The sequence below is a fragment of the Branchiostoma belcheri genome, unplaced genomic scaffold (assembly GCF_001625305.1).
Source record: "Branchiostoma belcheri isolate BF01 breed outbred unplaced genomic scaffold, Haploidv18h27 scaffold31, whole genome shotgun sequence".
Classification (NCBI taxonomy): Eukaryota; Metazoa; Chordata; class Leptocardii; order Amphioxiformes; family Branchiostomatidae; genus Branchiostoma; species Branchiostoma belcheri.
Window position 1 is genome coordinate 1,495,463 of NW_017803921.1, and position 21,472 is coordinate 1,516,934.

General features: G+C 42.3%; 1 protein-coding gene across 1 annotated transcript in view; it reads right to left on the reverse strand.

The window, feature by feature from the left end:
* LOC109474573 (plexin domain-containing protein 2-like) overlaps nucleotides 1-16,255 on the reverse strand; it is a 28,050-nt gene extending 11,795 nt beyond the window's left edge. The window contains exons 1-2 of the mRNA XM_019774905.1: nucleotides 15,167-16,255; nucleotides 1,968-2,053 (exon numbers count right to left, since the gene is read on the reverse strand). Coding sequence (XP_019630464.1) covers nucleotides 1,968-2,053; nucleotides 15,167-15,245 — 165 coding nt within the window. The 5' untranslated portion in view covers nucleotides 15,246-16,255. The remainder of the gene's footprint in view (nucleotides 1-1,967; nucleotides 2,054-15,166) is intronic.
* Nucleotides 16,256-21,472: the final 5,217 nt, after the last annotated feature.

Consider the following 21,472-nt stretch of genomic DNA (forward strand, 5'->3'; position numbering starts at 1 on the left):
ACACAGTCATAAGGCAGAGCTTTTGATTCTAGTGTGGGTTGTGCGAAAGTACCATATGATACAGCAATACGGCTTCAGACAAGCCTGAGGCCGCCTGGAGATCAGCCCCTCTGTAAAATTGCCTTCCTTCCATTTCCGTACGTCGGGATCGATACAAATTTCATTACATATTTGCAGAGTGATCGTACTGGAACTGACCAGAGGGGATAAAAGGGGAGTGGGCCGGGATCGAAAAGGCTCCGATTGGTTTGATTTCAATTTTCTCTCTATAAACATCTTGGCCAACCAACCCTTTTCATATAACAATAATTTGGAGCCCCTCTCTTTTTATGTACTGTTGTAATCTTGGCTTGATTTCTGTACTTCTGAACCTTTCGGGTGCACGTTTTAACCTTCATTTTATACATTTTCAAATGTATAAATGTGTACATTGAGACTATGAAGTTCAAGTTAAAATGAAAATAAAAGAACGTTCGCTTTACTCTGTGGACAATATAGTAGCAAACGCCAAAAGAATTTTGTCTTTAACGCTTAATGTTAATTTGTCTTCAATCTTAAACCTTTGATGTTTTTGACCAATGGAGTTCCTCAAATAAACATTCCATCTGTTTTTTCCCGTGAGTGTTTCCCAATGTGAGAACACTGATGCCTTCCCTTCACCCGGGGGCCTCCGCTATAGATCGGCTGAATCGTTCTGACATCCTTGACTGCGCGTTAGGTCCAGCGATTCCTCCATGGTGACTTATTCAGACAGGTCGTACCCCTGAATTGGCTGATACAATATTTAGAACGATCAGACTTCAACACGGCACGGCCGTTGTGTAATAGTCCTCTCGGAGAGGTAGATTCAATATTTATACCGGTACCACTCACGAAGGCACTTATAGAGCGAGAAGGGCTTTGTAATGGACTTCTCTGTTTTATGAAGGGATAGGTGAAGTGCTGATGCAATTTGACGTCTGCCCAAAAGGGATGAAGGCAACCCGCACAATATTGGCGTCCGTCTAATAGGCACGGAGATGCAAGTTTAAAGTTTTCCTTCAAATGGAATAACTTTTTGCATTATTTGTTGTATCAGCTTCTAAAGTTTTTACTGGTTAAGCACCATAAGTATGCACATCATATTCAATACTGTGTCAGGCAGAGATATATTACAGTAGTCTGCTTCATAGATCAACTTGAATAGATTAGACATGTTCAAGTAGTTGCTTAGCAGCATTTAAAGCTAATGCATATACTTAACGCGGTGCTTAACGTACATGCGGCTGAAGGAGAATGCCAGCTTTTAAGTGGTAAAAACCCATATTACAGGAATACGGTGCTTAGATGTTCTATGGTGCTTATTATCATACATTAGCATTATCTGCATTACAGTCATTACCGTAGCTATTACTGTAATCGCCAGGGTTGTTCAACCTACATAACTAAACGTTGTCAGTTTTGATTGATATAATAACTGAAGGGGAAAACATGGTGAGTATACAGATAAAATTGTACCGTGTGGTTTGGTAACTAACGACCTTCTGTTGTATAACTGTATGAAATACTGCCTATCGATTTTCGCATCCGTCAGTCGTTGTAGGCGTGGTTCAAAGGTACTAAGCATCATACTTAGGGCATATTGAAAAATAGGCGTATTACACACATTATAGGTCCAAACCTAATTTTCCAAGACAGATGATCAAATAAACGTTACGATAAGATGTACGACAGTACATGGAGTCTGTGCCGCTATTTTTCAAGTTTCACTGCAAACTTTCTCAACTATAAGCGTCCATATGTCATTGACTGGGTTCTTTTTTTTTGAGATACCAAGAAAATATTACAGACTCGGAAATGAATTCACACGCATAGAGAGATGAATAAAAAAACAGAGGCATACATAGAGGAACGCACATGGCTCAGAAAGAAAATGATAGAAGTACAATTGTAGTGATATTTTTATATCCGTTATTTTTAGTACGTACCTCCACGTTACTGTCGTTCTCTTGGGGAGGGAGGCTGTCTTCCGGGAATGTGGCGGCAGATCTCGCCTCCAGTCTCGGCACTCCACCTGATTACAGACAAACACAATCATATGTATAGTCCCAGTGATGCAAACATACCACTGAAAAATACAATTTAACATTCAACATCTCTCTCTGTCCCTCCCTTTCTCTATTCATATATATAATGGATGAATATTGGCGTACTTTTGATGCAGTTAATTTGGGTAATACCAAAGTTTTAAAAGTCAAACGAACTTTCCAAAAGTATGATAATCTATAACTGCTGAGATTGATATTTCTTTGAGGCGGCAGGTTGAAAGGCTTATCGTGGATCATTGTAGTTTAAACTTGAGCTTACTTCTAATATGAATTATTTATCTAGCATACTTTATTCATTTTTTTTCTGATCGGAACATCAAAGAACAATGGATTAGCTTGTTCTTGCGCTACCTGTGCCAGATAGTGGCCAAACGTACTACTGCTTTATTGGCATCGGTGACACAGAGCGCCGCTTTCAGTAACCTTGTCACAGAAGTTTCCTAATGCTGTTTGACGAAGATGAATTGCTCCGGTGCCCCGTCTGCTCACGTCGGCTTTGCCTGAACCCCTCACGCCTGGGAAATGGCAGGAGCTCGACGTGATGCATGGTGCCGACCTTTCCGTCTGGCTGTGATGTATGACCGCACTGACGTAAAGGTAACGGTACTCACAGGGAGACAAAAGCCGCACCGACGCAACTGGAAATGTCTTCACCCTGGTCTTAATAACAACGCGCTCTCCAAGGAGCTGGAAACATTCCTCACGAAATGTGGGTCATTTCACAAAAGTGCACAAGCGCCCTTTGAGAAAATTTGTTAGTCTCACAAGAAATGGCACCAAACTCGCGATATTTCTGGGGACCTGACTTTTCCGCACACCGTAGGGGCGACTTGTTACACAGCGGGTGGGCCGGCTGCTGCAGCTGATTCGCGTCCTGATTGGAGTAAGTCGAATCAGGTCTGACGTGTGACATATTCAATGAAAAGAGGGCATGCATTTTTTACTACAGCCTGCGTTTGATGGTAATTCGTAGGGACAGCTTGCAACTTGTCGGTATGCTCCCCGGTCACTCCCCCTCCTGGTTATAGACCTGAATACCAATTCATTAATGGCGGTAGGTGCTTAAATCATTAATATGAATGACTGTTCTATGAAGAGTGAGGAACTTTTTCTTATCGTTTTGTTCGTCATTTTCTAATCATCGTTCGTCATTGAACATCATCATCAATATTCTAACAATTTCTGACACACTGTTTAAATAATTTCTATAGGTTTAGCTATCATTATAGTACCTTTATGCATTTTTCATCGGTCGTTGCACCATCGGAATTTCTTAAAAGCGAAATGCATCGTTGATTTTTACCTGCTAAATATATTTCCCCCACACCTCGTCTTACTGTCTGGTGATAAAAATCCTTGCCAAGGAACAAAATGCAAGATGCCCTCGTTAAACTTTAATGCAGACGAAACACATCTACATAAAGTAGTCAATCGCAGAGATACAAAGCAATCGAGACTTTACAATGATGTCGTGACCAGAAAAAATGCCATTAAAAGATCTAACGATTTTTATGGTTGACTTACTCGAGGACTTTGCCTTAAGCTTTAGACATGAAAGTTATCGATTGTTTAAAGTACGCGTTGAGAGAGGGATGGTCGTAATCTCATCAGCTTAACATGTGGCTGGTATTGTAGTGGGTTGGCATGGTTATATGTCGCTGCTTTTCTTAATCAGCTACTGTCAATTCCCTTCTCTGTGTAACTTTCGGCACTCTGTGTGCCAGGTATTGACTCTGTGTATGGTTACAAGACGCTTTGGGTTCTTCTTTCGGGTTAACGATGTACACATTTTCCTTTCAAGATGGAAATTGAGACCACCCCCTCCCTCCTTTTCATGTAGAAAGTCTTTCTTCAACTCTTCACCTCTGGGTTAAAACTCTTCTTCAGTCTGCATCTTTATTAGTTCATAATAAAATTAACGAGTACATTATGCGCTGCGACCGAGATAATATTCTTCCTCTGTTCTGAAGATTCTAATCGGTCAAGCCATAATTTGACCGTGAAAGAGCACCAAGCATCGCCTTATTGATTCATCTTAATGCAATGGTTGACAGCGTCATTAGTCTAAGCTTTTTGCGACGTTAGGGTATTTTATCCATGTCGAAAACTGTGTCTCATTCTCACTCAAATGTCCACTTATCTTAGCAGTTGCCAAAGTCATCTTGCATGGCGATATGCCCGTTACAGGAATAGAGCCAGCCTGGTCATAGTTTCCAGTATCGAAAGATAATTAAAGCAGTGGAATCTGCTTGAGTCTTATATATTCACGCCGTGCCCCGGCTGGTACGTACGTGCAGTAAGAACAGTAATCCTGCTCAATTGCTCTTCTTGTATGAAGACTTTCAGACGTTTTTAGATCCGCGGATGTCTCGTAGTTTTATCGATCGGAAGTATCGATTGAGACGGTTTGAAGTTTGAAGTCGCCTTGGGGCAAAGTCGGCACTCTCTTTTTGATGTTTTCTCTCCCCACTGTCCATTAATTTCCAGTACGAGGGTATTGCTTCAAATAGATGAATTTTCCAGGTAATTTAAACAGCGCTCAAGTGGAAAAGACACTTATTTAAACCGCAAAATCCTAACTGCGTGGGGACCTCGAGATTCAACCACCCATTCAACCACGCAATATCCGAGGAAAATGGCAAAGTAGTGCTTCAATTTTATATCTAGCCCACTTAATATGATAGTTAAAATAGAATACAGAAGTTAGTGGTGCTAGAGCTACAGGAGACTCGTTCAGTATATTAGTATATTTTCAGGACTACGAAATATAATAAGAATTGATATTTGTATAGCAGATCAGATTCTGCGTATATCCTAACTTCAGTATGCTTTAATCATAAATGAAAGAAAGCGAATGTCTGGGAAGTTTCCAATTCTGAATCGCCCTGATGAAGATGGCAGAAGGCCATCGAAACCTCGGCTGTGGTAAGCAACTTTGATATTTAATCATTCACCAACTTGATGAACTCATTCACGGATCAAAGCAAGCGGTTCCCTGAAAGCCAAATTGAAACGATACACGGTTGATAGGATACTTGCAAAACTTCTATGAACCTGTGGCGAGAGTGCTAGCTGTTCTGTAACTTGATTTTTTTTTAAAGCTGCTTGATGATATGTTATTCCGCAGTTCTCCGAATTGGTCATGTTTTTTCTAGGAAAATCCACTGCCCTCACATTTCACTCAGTAACAGCACCAGGTCCGGACACGATTTGAATATGTCTGTGGCCTTAGGTTTGCCCTTCACTAGATACCTTTATCTCCTGTGTATCAGATGTGTGAATACGGTCTGAAGGGAGGATTTGTACTAAATGAAATAGAAAATCCTATTACAGGGGGATAGAAAGGACAGCCTGCACAAAGATCAGAGTTGCTTGACCGATTGGTCTCGGCAGATTAGTCCTGTCACGCGGCCCTCCCGCCCATGGACGCCTCTAATTGAAGCTGATATATCCCCGTCAGCACGTATCAATATCATCCTTCGGCAGACAAAGGATCTTAAGGTCACTCTCGTCCAAGGTTAGAACACATCTTGTCGTAAGCCCTGGCTTATGTGATAGGAAGGCTAACACTTATTCCATGTGACATTTGGGGATCCCCCAATCTACGGAGATTAATAGGAAGCTGTCAGAAACACTTGAGGCACTAAAGACCAGAGGGGATCGTCTGACATTTGGTAAAAGAAAGGGACGGGCTGGAAACGGCGGTGCTAAATACAACCTATCTATCTTTAAAGTAATAAATATGGACGAGATGTCCAAAGATATTGTATCTTTTCATGCTACGTGTATTGCCATTTTACGGCGCCTCTTTCACAGTAGCCATGATAGATACCGTTACTTTGCCGTTAGACATGCCTGAGTCTTTTTTCTAAATGCCATGTGGTAAGCAGAGGAGATCAAAGTCTGAACACATCAAAGCACAGGAAGGCGATAATCAGATGAAGCGAAACCAGCGCATGTAAGGTACGGGTCACCCATATTGTAACCAGCACGGACTAGAAAACATACACCTACAGCAGCGTGCTAATCATACATCAGTCTCATCATACATCAGACTTTGATCAGCATTAGCGTTGCACTTTGATTAATGTCACAGAAAAAATTCAGAATTTTGCTAGATCGCAATGCCTTCATGGAGAACGACATTAGAAGATTGACACAAACAGTATTTTTTTTCGAATTTCAGTGTTGTTCTTCTGCATTTAGTTTGGTATGTACTCCGTGTTTTCTAACTCAGTCACCTGTAAATCTTGCTGCACTCCAGATATGCAAAAATGTAATAATATCTGAAAAGCCTCTAAATCTTACAACGCTGCGCACATACATGGATATAATTTAACCTGGAATCTGATTATGGGAACATGTGATATTAGAATTAAAAAGATATTCTCATAGTTCTGCTGCTGATGTTATGATGAATGTGAGACCATATACAACTATTTTTAGAAATATAACAAATTATGTATCCATCCCCATATCGTCACTTGTGGGCAAATATTACGACACAGATGGACTGTTATCATAGTATCTGAGATGCAGCAGCACCCAGGTCCAAACTGTGAACTCTGAAATTGTCTCAGGTCAAACTGCTGTGATATCCGAGATCGTAATCTTAGCCCGCCTGTGGTCACACGGAGCGTAGTGATAACTGGAATCAATCTATATGTACATCAGCGGTCAAAACACACTGCATAAAGGCGGGAGTTTCAGATGATGAATGGTACGTAAACCCTTTCAGTAAGTAACTCTCACTGAAAAAAATAATCCTGTTACATACTCTAAATCTCAGGAGGAAGTTCAACGCTAAAAGCTCTTTTCCTAGATCCATATCTTAATGGAACAAACTTCCCCGCTGTTTCTTCCCTGGTGGGTATAGCCGTATGTGGTTAGAATTTGCGGATACTATTTTCAAGAACAAATATTATAATGCCGTAGTCCATTGTATGAAAAACTACCGATGAACCTTTAGCTTTTTTTTTTCTCATATTATAAATTTCTTTCAAATGCAATAGCAACCATAAGGTTTGATGTGACCATGACGAATTGCCGGGTAGTCTTTAATGCATACTAAACGACTCATCAACAGCTTTTTTTTCGCTAAAACAAATGGAACCATGAATCAATAGAATTGAAACTGGGATGACCACTATATCACATGTCGAGCTTTCAATTGAGCATTCTCTGCCAGCCGTACAGAGAGCGCCGGGCGCGGATTTGCAAGGTCTTGTTCACTCAAGCCTTTTAGTAAAACCGAAATGAAACGAGGAGATAGAAGTCTTTTTTACGAGGGGAGGGGTAACGAGTCTGGCTCACGCGGCTATCCGTCAGTAAGTGGAAACGGCGATGCCATAAGATGCGGCAAAGCCCTTCACCATTACCTTACACAATCCTCGTCTTAAAGAAGAGATCTCGGCAGATGTGGCCCCTGATATCTCCCGTTGACTCGCGTCTGGAACATGCTCACTGCGATTCTTATGACGTTAACCCTTCTCTGAGTGAAGACTTGCACGCCAAATGAATGAGCGGTATACCGGTATATCTCTTCATAAGGCATCTCACGGGTATTCTGTGCATCCGTCATGAACATCGATACACCTGCGCCCTTCTCCCCGACCTAGTATCCCCACCTGCAGCCCAAATCCGCAATCTCCTAACCGGCCATCTGATGTGGGAAGCGCCTTTGGGAAAGTGTTCACTTTTTTCATTACGACCGGAGTATCTCGTAAACACATTATATCGGAGTCTTTACGAGATACTTCGCCCGGCGCCTCCGCCCTGGCCGCGCAATTACCACGTCATGATTGCGTTCCGGATAATACGGAACCCGACGGGGGTTTCCATCTTAACTGCAGCGGGAATTAAATGAACAGATAATGGCGTTTTTATATTAGAAGTTAGGCCGTAACTGTCTCTTCTAAATGACCACAAGCATGCGTAGAATACGAGTTCCCATATGTTGTGTCCGAATGTGTACGTAATTAGTTAGGACAACGGATTATTGAACTGCAAGGGTTATAACTTTATTGGAGTGTTCGCATTGATTGTTTTGTCATTGTTGTATGAGTCAACATTGTCTAAACCCGTCTCTTCTAAATGTGCATAAAAGTACATAGAATGCGACTTGCCATATGTCAGGGCGGTCCCTTTGCGTATACGTAATTAGTTATGAAAATGGATAATTAAACTGCGCAGGTAATTACCTCCATCTGAATTTGCACATTTATCTAAGAGGGGAATATTACATTAGTACAGTCTTAACATGGTTTATTTCTCCTATAAATGTAGTGTAACATACAAAATACGTCTAAAATGATATATTTATTATCATGTTTAGATGCATTAGGAAAGGTCGTAAATGTACATCATTAGTAAAAGGAAAAACGTGTGCTATAGTTGGCTGTGTCAGATGAGTTACTACACACTTCTGCAATTATATATATATATACACACATATAAACGTCCCCCATGTTACAAATAGGTCCCCGCTGGACCCCCCGGTGGCCTGTCCAAATTTGGACATGTAAGAATGAACAAGTGCAAAAATAGCCCCCAACTCCCGGTTCCAATATCAAATATTAAGCCATTAAGATAGTTGCCTGCTGCAACATAATTCTCTCCGAGCCTGAAAAGGAAAATGCCAATATTGCTGCGCGGAGGCTACATATTTCATCGTCAACACAATATTGGATAAAGACACCCGCAGACATACCTGCTGGTTTAAAACTGCATTTAAGTAACCGTTAGGAGGCTGCAATATAGTCATCAGTTTGGATGGATAACAACTCTGAAGAGGATACGTGTACATAATTATCATGATAAATAGAGGATGGACCATATGCAAACGCCGTGTTTGCTTTTACAATATAGTTAGCGTTTTAGATGGATAGAAATTACAACACTAAATAAGAAAAAGTGCTAGGGTAGGCAACAGGATAGGATGATAACATCAGAGAATGTACCAGAGAGAAACAGAAAACCCAGAAGAGTGGATAAAATTGGTTGTTAGTTCATCTGTGGTGACCAAACGGTCGAAAAATCAGATTAAGGTATAGATGAGATGACTACACAAACAGTGATTTAGCTTTAGGGGGAAAGCAGAGTTTGACTTCACTTGACGGGTATCGATCATTTCGATGAAAACTTATCTTTGCCTGGGAGTTATTTGACGTTGTCGACGTTTAAATACATTATCGAGAATGATAAGTTTCATCACTGGTTCTAATAAGTTTTACGGCAGTATTATGCTGCATTCAATTACATTTCGCTCGAGGGATCCCGTCACAGATCGGATATCAATACGTTACACAACAGCGACTCACGAATGCATCTTGTGGTGCCATTGACGTACTTTTGAGACGGGCCGAACTCCCTTTGGGACGGGAAGACGAGCAATCTCAGGCTGCAAATGGGGTATGGCATTACACGATATGAAATTACGCACTTATACACAGTTCCGGAGAACCAGGGTAGCATTCAGGGCTCGTTATGTTCGCGTCTCCACCTGAACAGACGAAAGGTGGAAGTTAAAAATTTGAAATTGGGATTAGATACAACATGTAACATTACTGGTAATAAGACGGGAATAGGAATAGGAATACGGATGATAAAGAAGTTCAAAAGCCGGCACAAGTATAGCAAGATACAGATACACAAGGGGCAACACCATCCTCTATGTTCATTTATTCTATATACACTATTTTGTACAGCCACCGCCTAACAAGGCACTAGAGGCATTTAGGGTTAGGGGTGACATAAATTCTGCTCGTGATGGAGTGGAAAATAATGAAAGATATAAAAGTAGAACATGAGGTCGTCGTATCCATGGTAAGGTTGTTATATTGACCTTGACGTCTAGAGGCAAGGTCATATATGTCATCCTGAAAGCCTTCTGGAGATAGTTTGCTCTATAAAGACGCAAGTCATTGAAGGGGACTGTTAGCATCAAACTCTCGCCTAAGGTTTGGAATGGTACATGGTGGGTGTATTATGGATTCTTTGCTTCTGTAGATGCAGCCCGTCGCGTCTTTAGTAATGCTGAGGTCGCATCTCCAAACCGGGGCCCGGCCGGGCTGTTTCTATTAAAAATCAACTTATATCAATTTATATAAAAGATATACACAGGTAGTTCCCATTATTACTTTTGTCAACATTATTGTGCTTTTTGGAAATGTGACTTCAACATAAGTCGTTGAGTTCATGGATAGATTTGATGTGATCGCCGTTGGATCATACTACTGCAAGGTTTTGCACAAATCCTGACGGATAGGTTGTCTTTGGAGACGTATGTTTGATGTTGTCAACCAGCCAACCGCGTGGCGCAGTGATCGAGCGCTCTCATATGATACTTCTGGATACAGTTCTGTAAAGAAATAACATGTAGATTGCATCTGGAAAGTAATTTTTGATGTCACAGCCTAGGTAACACTTGCCGACCGTGTGTCGCAGTGATCGAGTGTTTCCATATACCATACCCCTGAACAAAGTTTTGGAAAAATATTGACATCTAGATTGCGTTTCGAAACTAATTTTTGATGTTACAGCCTGGGTAAAAGTTGCCGACCATGTGTAGCAGTGATCGAGCGTTTTTCCCCGCAGCGTTTCGTCTATTTCGGTCCGTCATTATGTTTCTGCAGCCAAGCAAACAGCCCAGGATGCCACCCCAGATAGTATCAATAAAATTGTCGCCGAGCCCGGGGCCTGGAGACAGATTATCAGCCGGGACAAGTTGCCCCGACCGTGAAATAGAATTTCCCGCTGATTCCGGAAATTCCTTTCGCTTGATCCGCCGAAATCATATCGGGTTTGCGGCGGGCTTTCGGCCCGACTTGATGTGTGTATTGACGTGGGGACGCCGAAGCAACGGGAGGGCTTTTAATAGATTGGATGGAGGCAACGACAGAAGATGGGGACGCCGTGGGTAAAGTTGTTAGCAGTGACTACACAACTTATCTACTGCATTCAAATGGACTCTTATGCGTTGGTTTGTAGTCTAGATTTCATAAAAACAAACTAATGATAATAGTTGTAGTGATATACATACTAGTATAGTACTCTGCAACCAGATGAGAAAGGTAACAAAGTTTATCACTATAGTCAAAATGCCATGAGATAATTGTAATTCTTTGCGAAGGGGATTTATATAGTTCTGTCGATATTGCTTATAGTTAAGACCAATATTTCGTTGAAGGCTTTGGTCAAAGCACGGTGTACTATATCGCGAATAGTATTACAGGTACTCAACAAGGTGGGAATTTTTCAATGATAATAATGATCCTGAAATGTGACATTTTGGTCATCTACCTGTTATCAGATAACGACTTTTAGAATCACCTAGCCAGTATTCATCGAAACTAGTTATAACCAGATGCTACAACATCGATCTAGACCATACGACTCTCCCATACTAAGTAAACCGTTTGTTACTGCTGACTTCTACCGTGATTTAGTACGTTAGATACTATGCCAAGCTTTGTAAGATCAGATAACATCACATCATCTCTCCCCATCAGTTCATCACTTCAGAGAGCCAAGGCAGTGATCTTTTGTGCGAAAAACCCATCTGTTGATACTTAACATTGCACCGGCGTTCCTAATACTGAATGGTTCTTTATGCAATACCCTGGACGAAGCTTTGCAAAAGGCTTGGGGAGTAGTACGGGATGAAATGGAAGTTTTCTGACAAAGCCGGCCTGCTTCAGCCACAGGCTATGCGCCTCAACACAGACGTCTATGGCGAGCGCCTCCCGTAATGAGTTCAATTCTAGCCGGGATATGACATTCGTTCTGCGGGAGTTGGGCAGCCGAGATCGGCGGGGGAAGACGGATGAGTTCATCTGGGCTGAGAGGAAACCTGGAGGAACTCCAAATTACCCCCGGGTTGCGAGCTTTCCAAATCAAGTAACGAAAGATGCGCGGGTCTCTTGGGAGGCATGACATGACTTTGGGATGAGTAGGCTCCGAACAATGTGTATCGTTTACAAACCCTACAGTTTGGCGTCATCTGGCTGCTATACGACAGTATGTGAGCAAATACTAGATTTGAATGTTGGCTGTCTTTCTTGTGGGACTTCATTGGCTTCTAACGATGAAGATGGCATCCATAGGGTTGCTGTCAATGCTTGTTACGCAAATGTTCAGTCATGCTGGGGAACCCATTACTCTGCCAAATCTAATCCTTCGTAATTAGACACTCGGTCATTTCAACCACAGTGTAAGAGAAGTATAACACCACAGCAGATAAAATATTATATTATATACACAGCTACAGAAAAAACAGAAAGCATGGTGTAACTTCCATATCCTTTAAATAATCGAGGACTTCGTAGATTGTTCTTCATGAAACCACTTAAGATGTTTTATGTACATACATTACTCATTATGGAACTAGCTGTAAACAGCCGTAAAACCTTAAGCTTGTGTAGAAACGACATCCCTGCGACCCATGGTGACGCCCTCCACCTCTCTACCTTTCCCCTCCTATTACCAACATCACCGTCGCCGCTTGCCTCGATCTGCCAATTTTAGCTGAATTACGGGAAGCCTCCGTTCGCCTCCTGCGATCACCCGCGGGATTTAGCTATTGAGGCGCATTAAGTAATGGCGGGATATAAGGATGCTTGTTGCGGGTACTTATCTGGGTATAAAATCCCCGCCCGCGGTGATTCCTGGCGAATACCCGGTGATAGGATGTGCTCCGGGGGATGTTGACAAAAGTCTGATGGAACCGGGTAAGACGGAGGACTGTTACCGCCTGTATCTCACTCACGCAGGGCACCGCCGTGAAACTACATAATCAGTCATGCTGACGAACTGTTTACTGAGACGGCCGTAAATACTTTCAACAGTTCTTTATTCTCTTTATCCACAAACACTTGTTTGTAAGAGCCGACGTTTCAAACGCAACATATACAATGTATATTGTACATAACACCAGTAACACCCAGCTTAAGTGCACAGCCAACCAGTCAAGATCACAGAGGGTCATCAAAACGTCGGCTCTTGTAAAAAAATGATTGTGAATAAAAAATCTTTGATATTCAATCATTAACCAACCTGATGACATTATCCCTGATGTTAACTGATACGTATTTCATATATCTATCAATAATGTACGTCGCCAATATCGTTATGCTGCTGCTTTGATTTCATGGTAGTGTTATCATCCCAGTGTTGCGTGTCCTGGTTATATGGTACGAAATGGACCTATACCATTATTACGTCACAGTTTGTTTACCGCAATGAATGCCGGTCAATCGACGTTTATATTGTACAGGGGTGCGTAGCGCGGCGTGTGTTTGTGTAGCGTTAGCCTGATATAAGGCTTTTAATACAGTTACTACTTTTGTCTAACGTCACAACTAAATCACCCATGTGGTATGTAATGCTGTGTCAACACAACTAGATGCAGCAAAAATCAGACATACCTTACTTTGAAAACTTTGAAATGATCTTTATTCTTTAACTGACCGTTCTAGAATGTTCTTTAGAACAGGTAAACAAACTGTGACGCAATAATGGTATAGGTCCATTCATTTCTGTCGTCATGCAAAGTACTACTCAGACTGAAATTGAGAATGATCAAGTATGTGTTGAACTTAAAAGTTGAGATATGTTGCATCAATCATTCCTATGATGTAAAATATGGTTAATACAATTACGATTCAGCTTCTTTAATTCGTTATTTGAATGCTACGTGACACTAACTGGGTAGTAGGTGTAAATTTTGTACTTCGCCACAAATTAGAGACTTTAATGTCCCTTTGTGGATACTTCAAATGCGTTCAAAATGGCTAACCAATTAAGAGGGATGTAAATAACCCCAAAAATAGACTGATTCATATTCGCGCTGCAGAAACCAACGCGAGTTACACGTACTATAGAGGCAGAACACGCTCATAGCAGCAGGTAAAAACTCGTATTTGGAACCATAGTCGACGGTAGATAAATCCTGGGTACTACTGGGATATTGGACTTTTTTCCTAGTAGTCATCAATATGGGGGATTTGTGCCTCAGAATTGTAATCACTGCGTTATATCCCTCATTCGCCACGTTTTCGTGTTTAGTATCAAGTGTCATCGTTCGTTATACCTAGTACCTAGATACGTTCGTACGTTAACGATATCCTCCGATGAATACAACTCATACTAAAAGGGCTTTGTGTTTTACCACTTTGTTTTCTTTTTTTTTTGTTTTCTTGATGCTAAAGGAAGATGCGACTTACCTAACTACCGCTAAATAGAGTTATTAGGTCTCTTCATTGATTGTACGTTGGGTTCGATGATTAGGCATTAGGTATTACTTAGGATATTGGACTTTTTACCGGTCGTCATCAATTTGAGGAACATGTGCATTAACATTGTGAGCACAGCATTATATACCTCTGAAATTCCATAAAATATGGTGTAGAGCGAAAGAATCAAGTGCCGATCTCCACATATATGGATTATAAAAGGAAAACATACTTTTAACGCACAGATACTGCCATTAACTTGTTGTTGGTTTTGGATTTTCATCATCACCCCATCGCTCTTTTTTGTCCGCGTTAATGAAAACGATCTTTTCTTACTTTTTATTCAAGAACTCAAAAACAGTACAGCGATGCAAATACATAATAGATAACTACAAAAACATTTCAAATTGTTAACACAAAAAATGTATTAAAAATGGGTAAAGAGAAAGTATATTTCTTATGATTACTGGTGTTGTCCTCATCGCAAAGTATGTAGTTTTTTTCATTCCAACATTTCATGACTGGACATGGTGACGGCACACTCAAGTTATATCAACTTATTTTATACCGTCACCAACGCAGAGGACAAATACGGAACGGGACAATACTCATTTTCACTTGAGTGAAGTGAGGAAAGTCGTGTAAAGTGCCTTTCCCAAGGGCACAAGATCGGTGGCATGTCAGAACTCGAACCTCAGGGTTCCGAGTCGAGTACTCTGCCGCTTCGCCACACGGCCCCACCTGATATATGTAGTTTACTCAGGTTTTATACAAAAGGTACAACCATCAGTTTTCTTAGATAAGATAAGACAAATATGGCAGTACCGATAAACAAAAGACACGACTTACCTACAGACTGCTCCTTAGAAGCCCCTAGTAGAGCCAATGTCACGGAGACAAGTAGAATCGGCCCCAGGCAATTATCCATCTTCCCCGCTGCAGAGCTTCCCAAAGGAGCCTACCACTGCAACTGGAAACCGGCAGCGGAACTCCAACTCATCGGAGGGTCTACAGAAATCCTTTCAACTCCCCACGCCCGGTGAATGAATTATGGCAATTTGTTTTGAGATACGGGATGAGAGAGTAGGCCGGGGGTAGTCATCTGTAGAGCGTCCTGTATGGATCTGAGAGCGGGGTGAAGTCAGGGCTCACTGCAGTCCGAGCCTCAGCGTAGACGCTGCATCTTCTGGGCAACACCCCAATTATACTGCAGAGTCAAAGGATTACATGGACCCAGAATAGTATTAGAGAAGCATTGTAGATAGCTGATTACACGGGAAATGAATGCAGGGGGTAGCTAGGTTGAGGTGATGCTCCGATGTCTGATAGTACACGGCGTACGCTCGCACGCCTTTCAACCTTCTGCTCGTGAGAGCTAGTTCCGCCGCCCTGTTCACGAGTGTCCGCTGATCAATACGTCTGGGCGACCACTGCGGTTGTCACCAGATATCAACCTGTGAAACGAGGTCCATTTACACCTCCGGCTCGGCCCATCGTGTCCCGCGGGCCCCGTGTGCCTCACCTTCCGCCCACAGACACGCCGCCGCCACGGTAAGTCCCCAACCGGGCCTGTCTGCTGTATAAACACCTTCCGTGATGACTATGCAATACGCCTAATTGACTCCAATCCGCCAGATTACGGGGAAATCTTCGCGGTTCGTGATACCCCCCATCCACGCCTGTAAACCTACACTGTACAACCGGCGGTTCTGGCTCAGACGTCGTAAATTGCAGCCACCGTGCTTACCACACTTCCCGGAGAAGGCAGATGATTCCTTCGCGTGACGTTCCAGGAAAACCTTTGGATGTCTAGATAGCACGTTCTCTAGATAACAAGGCTGGCGTTCATCAGTCCTGTACCCGTCCTTGCCCCTGTAGAACCGCCCGATGGTTACAGACGTGCGAGTGAACGCGGCAGCTGCGGGCGGGCCAGGTGGTCTGAACCAACAGACCTTGAAAAAAACCAGGAAGGAAATTTGTTAGCGGGCGGGGCGACTGACGCTCCGAGGACGACCAATCAGCGACCAGCCACGCACCGGCCTGGCTACATGTATATATATGGCGCTGCCAGAGAGGTAGCATATGCGCTAGAAGCATTATGACCCTTATAAATTATACTCATTGTCCCATTATCCCGGCACACCAGATGAGGAATTGCCAACAGGCAGCTGTGTTGGTCAAATGTCTAAAATCGCCATGATAGTAGATGTTTATATTTTCCGAACGGAGCCTATTGCATGTTATGTATGTACTGTATTGCACATTAGCTATTGCGTGAGCGTTTTTAAAACTGAAAATATGCTGTTATTTTTACTTCTGATTGAAAATATGGGTTACAAGAACGACTAAACAGACCGGAAAACGTCGGATTGTAAATTAAAAGTACCCAATGCATTTACGTATACATTGCAACCCATATAGATTTACATCTTCGCAAATTTATGTTTTTTTCTCAAAACCACGCTGCTGCAGACGTGAGCCTAACAGAAATATAGATGGCCATAACCAACGGGGAACGCATCGATGCAGAAAGGCAGGGTGAAACTACTTCAGAGTAATATTGCATTGCAGTTAGGTATATGGCAGTTTATATCCGGAATGATCGGCCTCGGCTGCCAAGTGTGACGTATGCATCATCACGGCAGAACCGTCGATCGATCCGGCAAGGTATCAAGTTCGCCAAGAAAACTGCCCCCCGTCTGAACTGTACGTCAGAAAACAGTCAGACTGCTGTTCTAGCTTTTAATAAGTGCGCGGCACCGCCGGTAAGTAGCTGTGGATTAATGCAGGATCCATGTACGTATGCCTCGCCTGTCGATAGGAACCTAAATATGACCAGTTCCGGCATCTTTGGCACGTCCCCTGCCGGGACACACCTACCCGCACCGTCAGCGGGTCCGGTTGTTGGCGGCGGTTCAATCCAGGTCGCGGTTCATGCCTGGGTCCAAAGCAACGCTTTCTCAGTCCAGAAATGATTGTTATCTAAACCACTCCTGACAAGAGGGAGCATTACCCACACCTCTTCCCTGAGAGAGTAACAGGCTCGATTAGAGACTTCAGCAGCGCAGAAGGTAGGGTCGTCGACACGGGAAGATATGAATATGTATCCTGTGATTTCATGGGGGAAGTGGCTAAACGCGTGACGAAGGTCGCAGAGTCATTGAATTATACGGCGGATCTTTGCCTCCCGAACACACGCCGTGACTTATTTGTCGGCATGATAAGTTATCAGTACGGCTGGCGGAGTAACGCGACGTGACGAGACTGATAATTAGGAAGCTGAAGGGTGGAAGCTCAATGGCAATAAATGGATATAAACGTGTCTGTTGCAAAGAGCAATATCATGTGATTTAGTACCTGTCGGGGATAGAAGAACGCTGCAGTCAAACTGTGGCCAAGTCATCAAAGAACCTGGGCCGGATGTAGCCACCTGATGTTTTGTTGCCTGGCGCTACTTTTAAGCCCTCGGCTGGCTAATTAGTACACACGGATACATTTACGGCACATCCTGTGTTTTAGGTACTGTACCAAAGCAAAGTGTCCACAGAGAGAACATGAACATCACAATAGCTGCATCCTCACATAAACTCAACTTTTCAAGACATTTCAAGAGACAATAAACCTGACCACAGGTTTTAACACTGCACGACGAAAAGCAGTAAATGCCAATAAAGTCTGGTAACGTTTACTTTGTAAAGACAACCGGACGTTTACTTTACCAGACTTCGTTGGCATTTTGCCATTGTAAATCCGACTTTTCGTGCATGAAATGTAAGCATGGGTTTGTACATCCTCGATGCTGGAGTGATCGATGTCCCCATTAGTGTTATGTCCTCCTAACCAGTTCTGCACCAAACAAAATAAATCAGCAATCAAACCTCGCGTAGCTTTCTTTTTTCCTTCCCGGGGGTAAAAATCTAATTACCACCGATTTTTTTTTCAGACGTTACTCAAACAAATCGACTCGCACATATTTATATATCCAATTCTGTGTAACTTCTGAATAGAAAGTGAGCCAAAGAATATCTGTTTGACTCCTATTCAACAGGCTTCAACACCAATCTTAGCAACGCCTCCCAATCTTACAGACCCAATGAACCAAGGAAGATGTAGTTTGGCTCTGTATAAACAGGTTTCACATTAATCGTAGAAGGTATTGCCCTGCATGACTCTTAACTAGAAACTAGAATCTAAGATATCACGAGCTTACCCAAGTTTTTGCATGCATTAAACTAAATGTCCAGCATGGGTACTTAATGGTGCGAATGTACATTTTCTAAACCCCTTTTGTTACGGCTTTCTTATAGGATACATGCAGTAATCCGCTGCTCAAGCAAGATATACTTTTATTGTCATCATTGAAGTAAAACTTTAAAGTAAGACAAATTGTTGGCCATGTTGAATATGGTCTATCCATCCATCTATTTCAGCTTGCCATGTTCCCTTGCCGTATCGACAACGCGAAGCTAGTAAGTGATAAACCGTAGCATTATGACCACATTCCCCCCAACTGATCCCCAGGTATTTGGTTAAAAGCTGAGCTGCATCCGACCAGCGATTGAACAATACATCCCCAGATCTGCACAATTTGTATCTGTACTAACCAGCTTTGTGTGTGATTCGTAAGGGCAAACTTCGACCCTCACCTTCTTTAAAGTTTCCTAACAAGTGGTTTCAACTTCGCCAAGCTGGCTGATCAATTGCGTCTGGCCAGTAGTCAACTCTGGAAACTAATTGCTCGTTTATTTGTGGATGTTTGCAATTCTTAGCCGCAAGCTTTAGTGAAATGGATCTCGGACCACCATTTATTTTCTCAGTTGCTATCAGTCACTGACCCTCGTTGTCTTGCTAGTAGTCGACTCGTTGTAGGCCTGTCGCTTGTAGTTTTATATTGACTCGGCTCGGGCTGCCTCATCATATAGGATGGAGTCTAAAGTTAGCCACGTCAGTCTATTCGTAGCCACCTGAGAATAGTGAAAAGGATCAATTTGTTAATGGCAACTACTGTCTAGCTAGTAGACTGATTACTCGTATCAAGCGTTTTTTTTCTAAAGAATATGATTGAGTTTTATCATTCGGGCCTGGGCAGTAGCCAAGCCAACTCTCCAGACTGATAATTATTTGTCTCTTTGTAGTATTTTTCTATCATTAGCCATTTTGGGTTAGTGACTCCGTTGACAGACGCTGTCTAGCCAGTAATCAGATATATATATGACTGATTGCTTGTACCTGCCCAAGGATGTATGGTGTAGTCTTCCATCAGCTATTTTGCTATCCTCAGCCTCATGCGATAGCGATATTCATCTCTGACCATCACTGTGTCATTGTTGCTGACAAATACATATAGCCAGTAGACCGACTACCCGGTCCTTCATTGTTGCTATCGTATGCTGCTCCAGGATGTATCATTTACTCCAACATCAGTATTTTTTGTTATTCTTAACGACATGCGATAGTGATATAGATCTCAAATCGCATGTAGCTAGTACCCTATAACTCTTACCTTTGTTTTATCTCACACGGGCTGTCCTAGGCGGTACTAGCATGCATAGGCTGTTCTAATCAGTTGCTATAGGTTGATGTCAAACACAGTCTATAGCTAATGATGAAGTCGAAGCCTGATTGCTTATCTTATCGTGGTTGCTCGTGAAAGCACGTTTTTTTACATAGTCGTAGAATTGTTTTTTTCTTCATTCTTAGTCACTTGCTATGGTAAATATATCCCTGGTCTAGACCATATCATCTTGTAAGTTAACATACGTTTTTGAATACAGTAAGTAATTCAGAACAATGATGAAACGGAAAACAATAAGGTTTACTAGGAAGTATAGCTTTTCCTTGCTATTGTGTACTCCCTAGGACTTTTACATGGGGCGTTTCATCCCCCTGGATTGTTTGTGCTAGGGCTTACTCCCCCATCGGGTTTACTCCCCCCATCCCAGATCACTCTTGCTCTGAGTTGATGACGAACGATGATATCTCTACCACAGGGTACAGGTGCACAGCAGGCGGGCTGATCGTTATCAATATCTCATCGCAGGCTGCGTCAGTTGTTCGCGGATGGTTACATGCCGTGGCGCTGATTTGTCGTCTGTCGTCAGCCCGTCAGGGGCGGTTGAACCACAATCCCGCTTCGGAACTTTTCTCAATGACGCGCGCCTGGCTGTATCAATATGTCATTGTCTTTGACATACGGCATTCAGGGATGGGTGGATTTATAATCCAGATATTGGTGCATATTTAAAGTGACGAGCATTCTTGCAGGAGCGATTATATGAAAATGTTACATGCAGAGATCCAATGATCCAATGACCAGTCTGTCTAACGGCTTTTGTCACGCCCATGTACATAAGAATCAATATAACCTGCAAGTGTTAGATGCACATGTGCTGTCAGCAATATTCAATCTACAACCTCTGATGTCTACAACTTGATAACTAGTATTCTTTTCAGATTGATCTTTACAATGAATTTTTAAAATAGTAATACTTTTTGTTTTCCAATATTGCATTTGAACTCGTAGGTCGTAGATACGTAGATCTTCCGTCTTCAACACCATATGGTTATTCATTGTGACATTGTGACCTTCCATCCTTCTGATGTTGATTTATAGATCGTTATTTTGATCCAACAAACGGTGCCTCTCTCCCATCTATCCCTGATATACGATGCAAGCCATACCGCACTCTTCAAGCATGAAGGACAGTCTGTCTTTTGCATATTTCATTGCTGATGATTTATTCTGAAAAGATAGTGAAACGTGCGATAGCGTATGTCTATGTTTTTTAAGAGATGTACGGCCATGGCTCTTATCTCTTATATCAACCACTTCTCTTCTTAGGTGGTCGTTACAAATGTCCTTGACTCTGCCTTATGGAGACAAAATAGAACATTAAACGTTATCTTATCTCACCTCCTATGTGCGTTATGGTAGTGGTCATAAGGGTACATAGGGATGAGGAGGTATCAATGTTATCAGAGCCTTGTTTCTAGAAAACGCCGTTGGTTACGTGTATGTCTCATTTATCAGTAGAATACCATTGAAAATACATCTTTGTAGAATGTTGGCTACAAAAGTCCTGCTACTAAAATATTACCGGGTCATACGACACAAGGTTAAAAGGCAATAGTCTACAATGTTGATAGCATTGATTT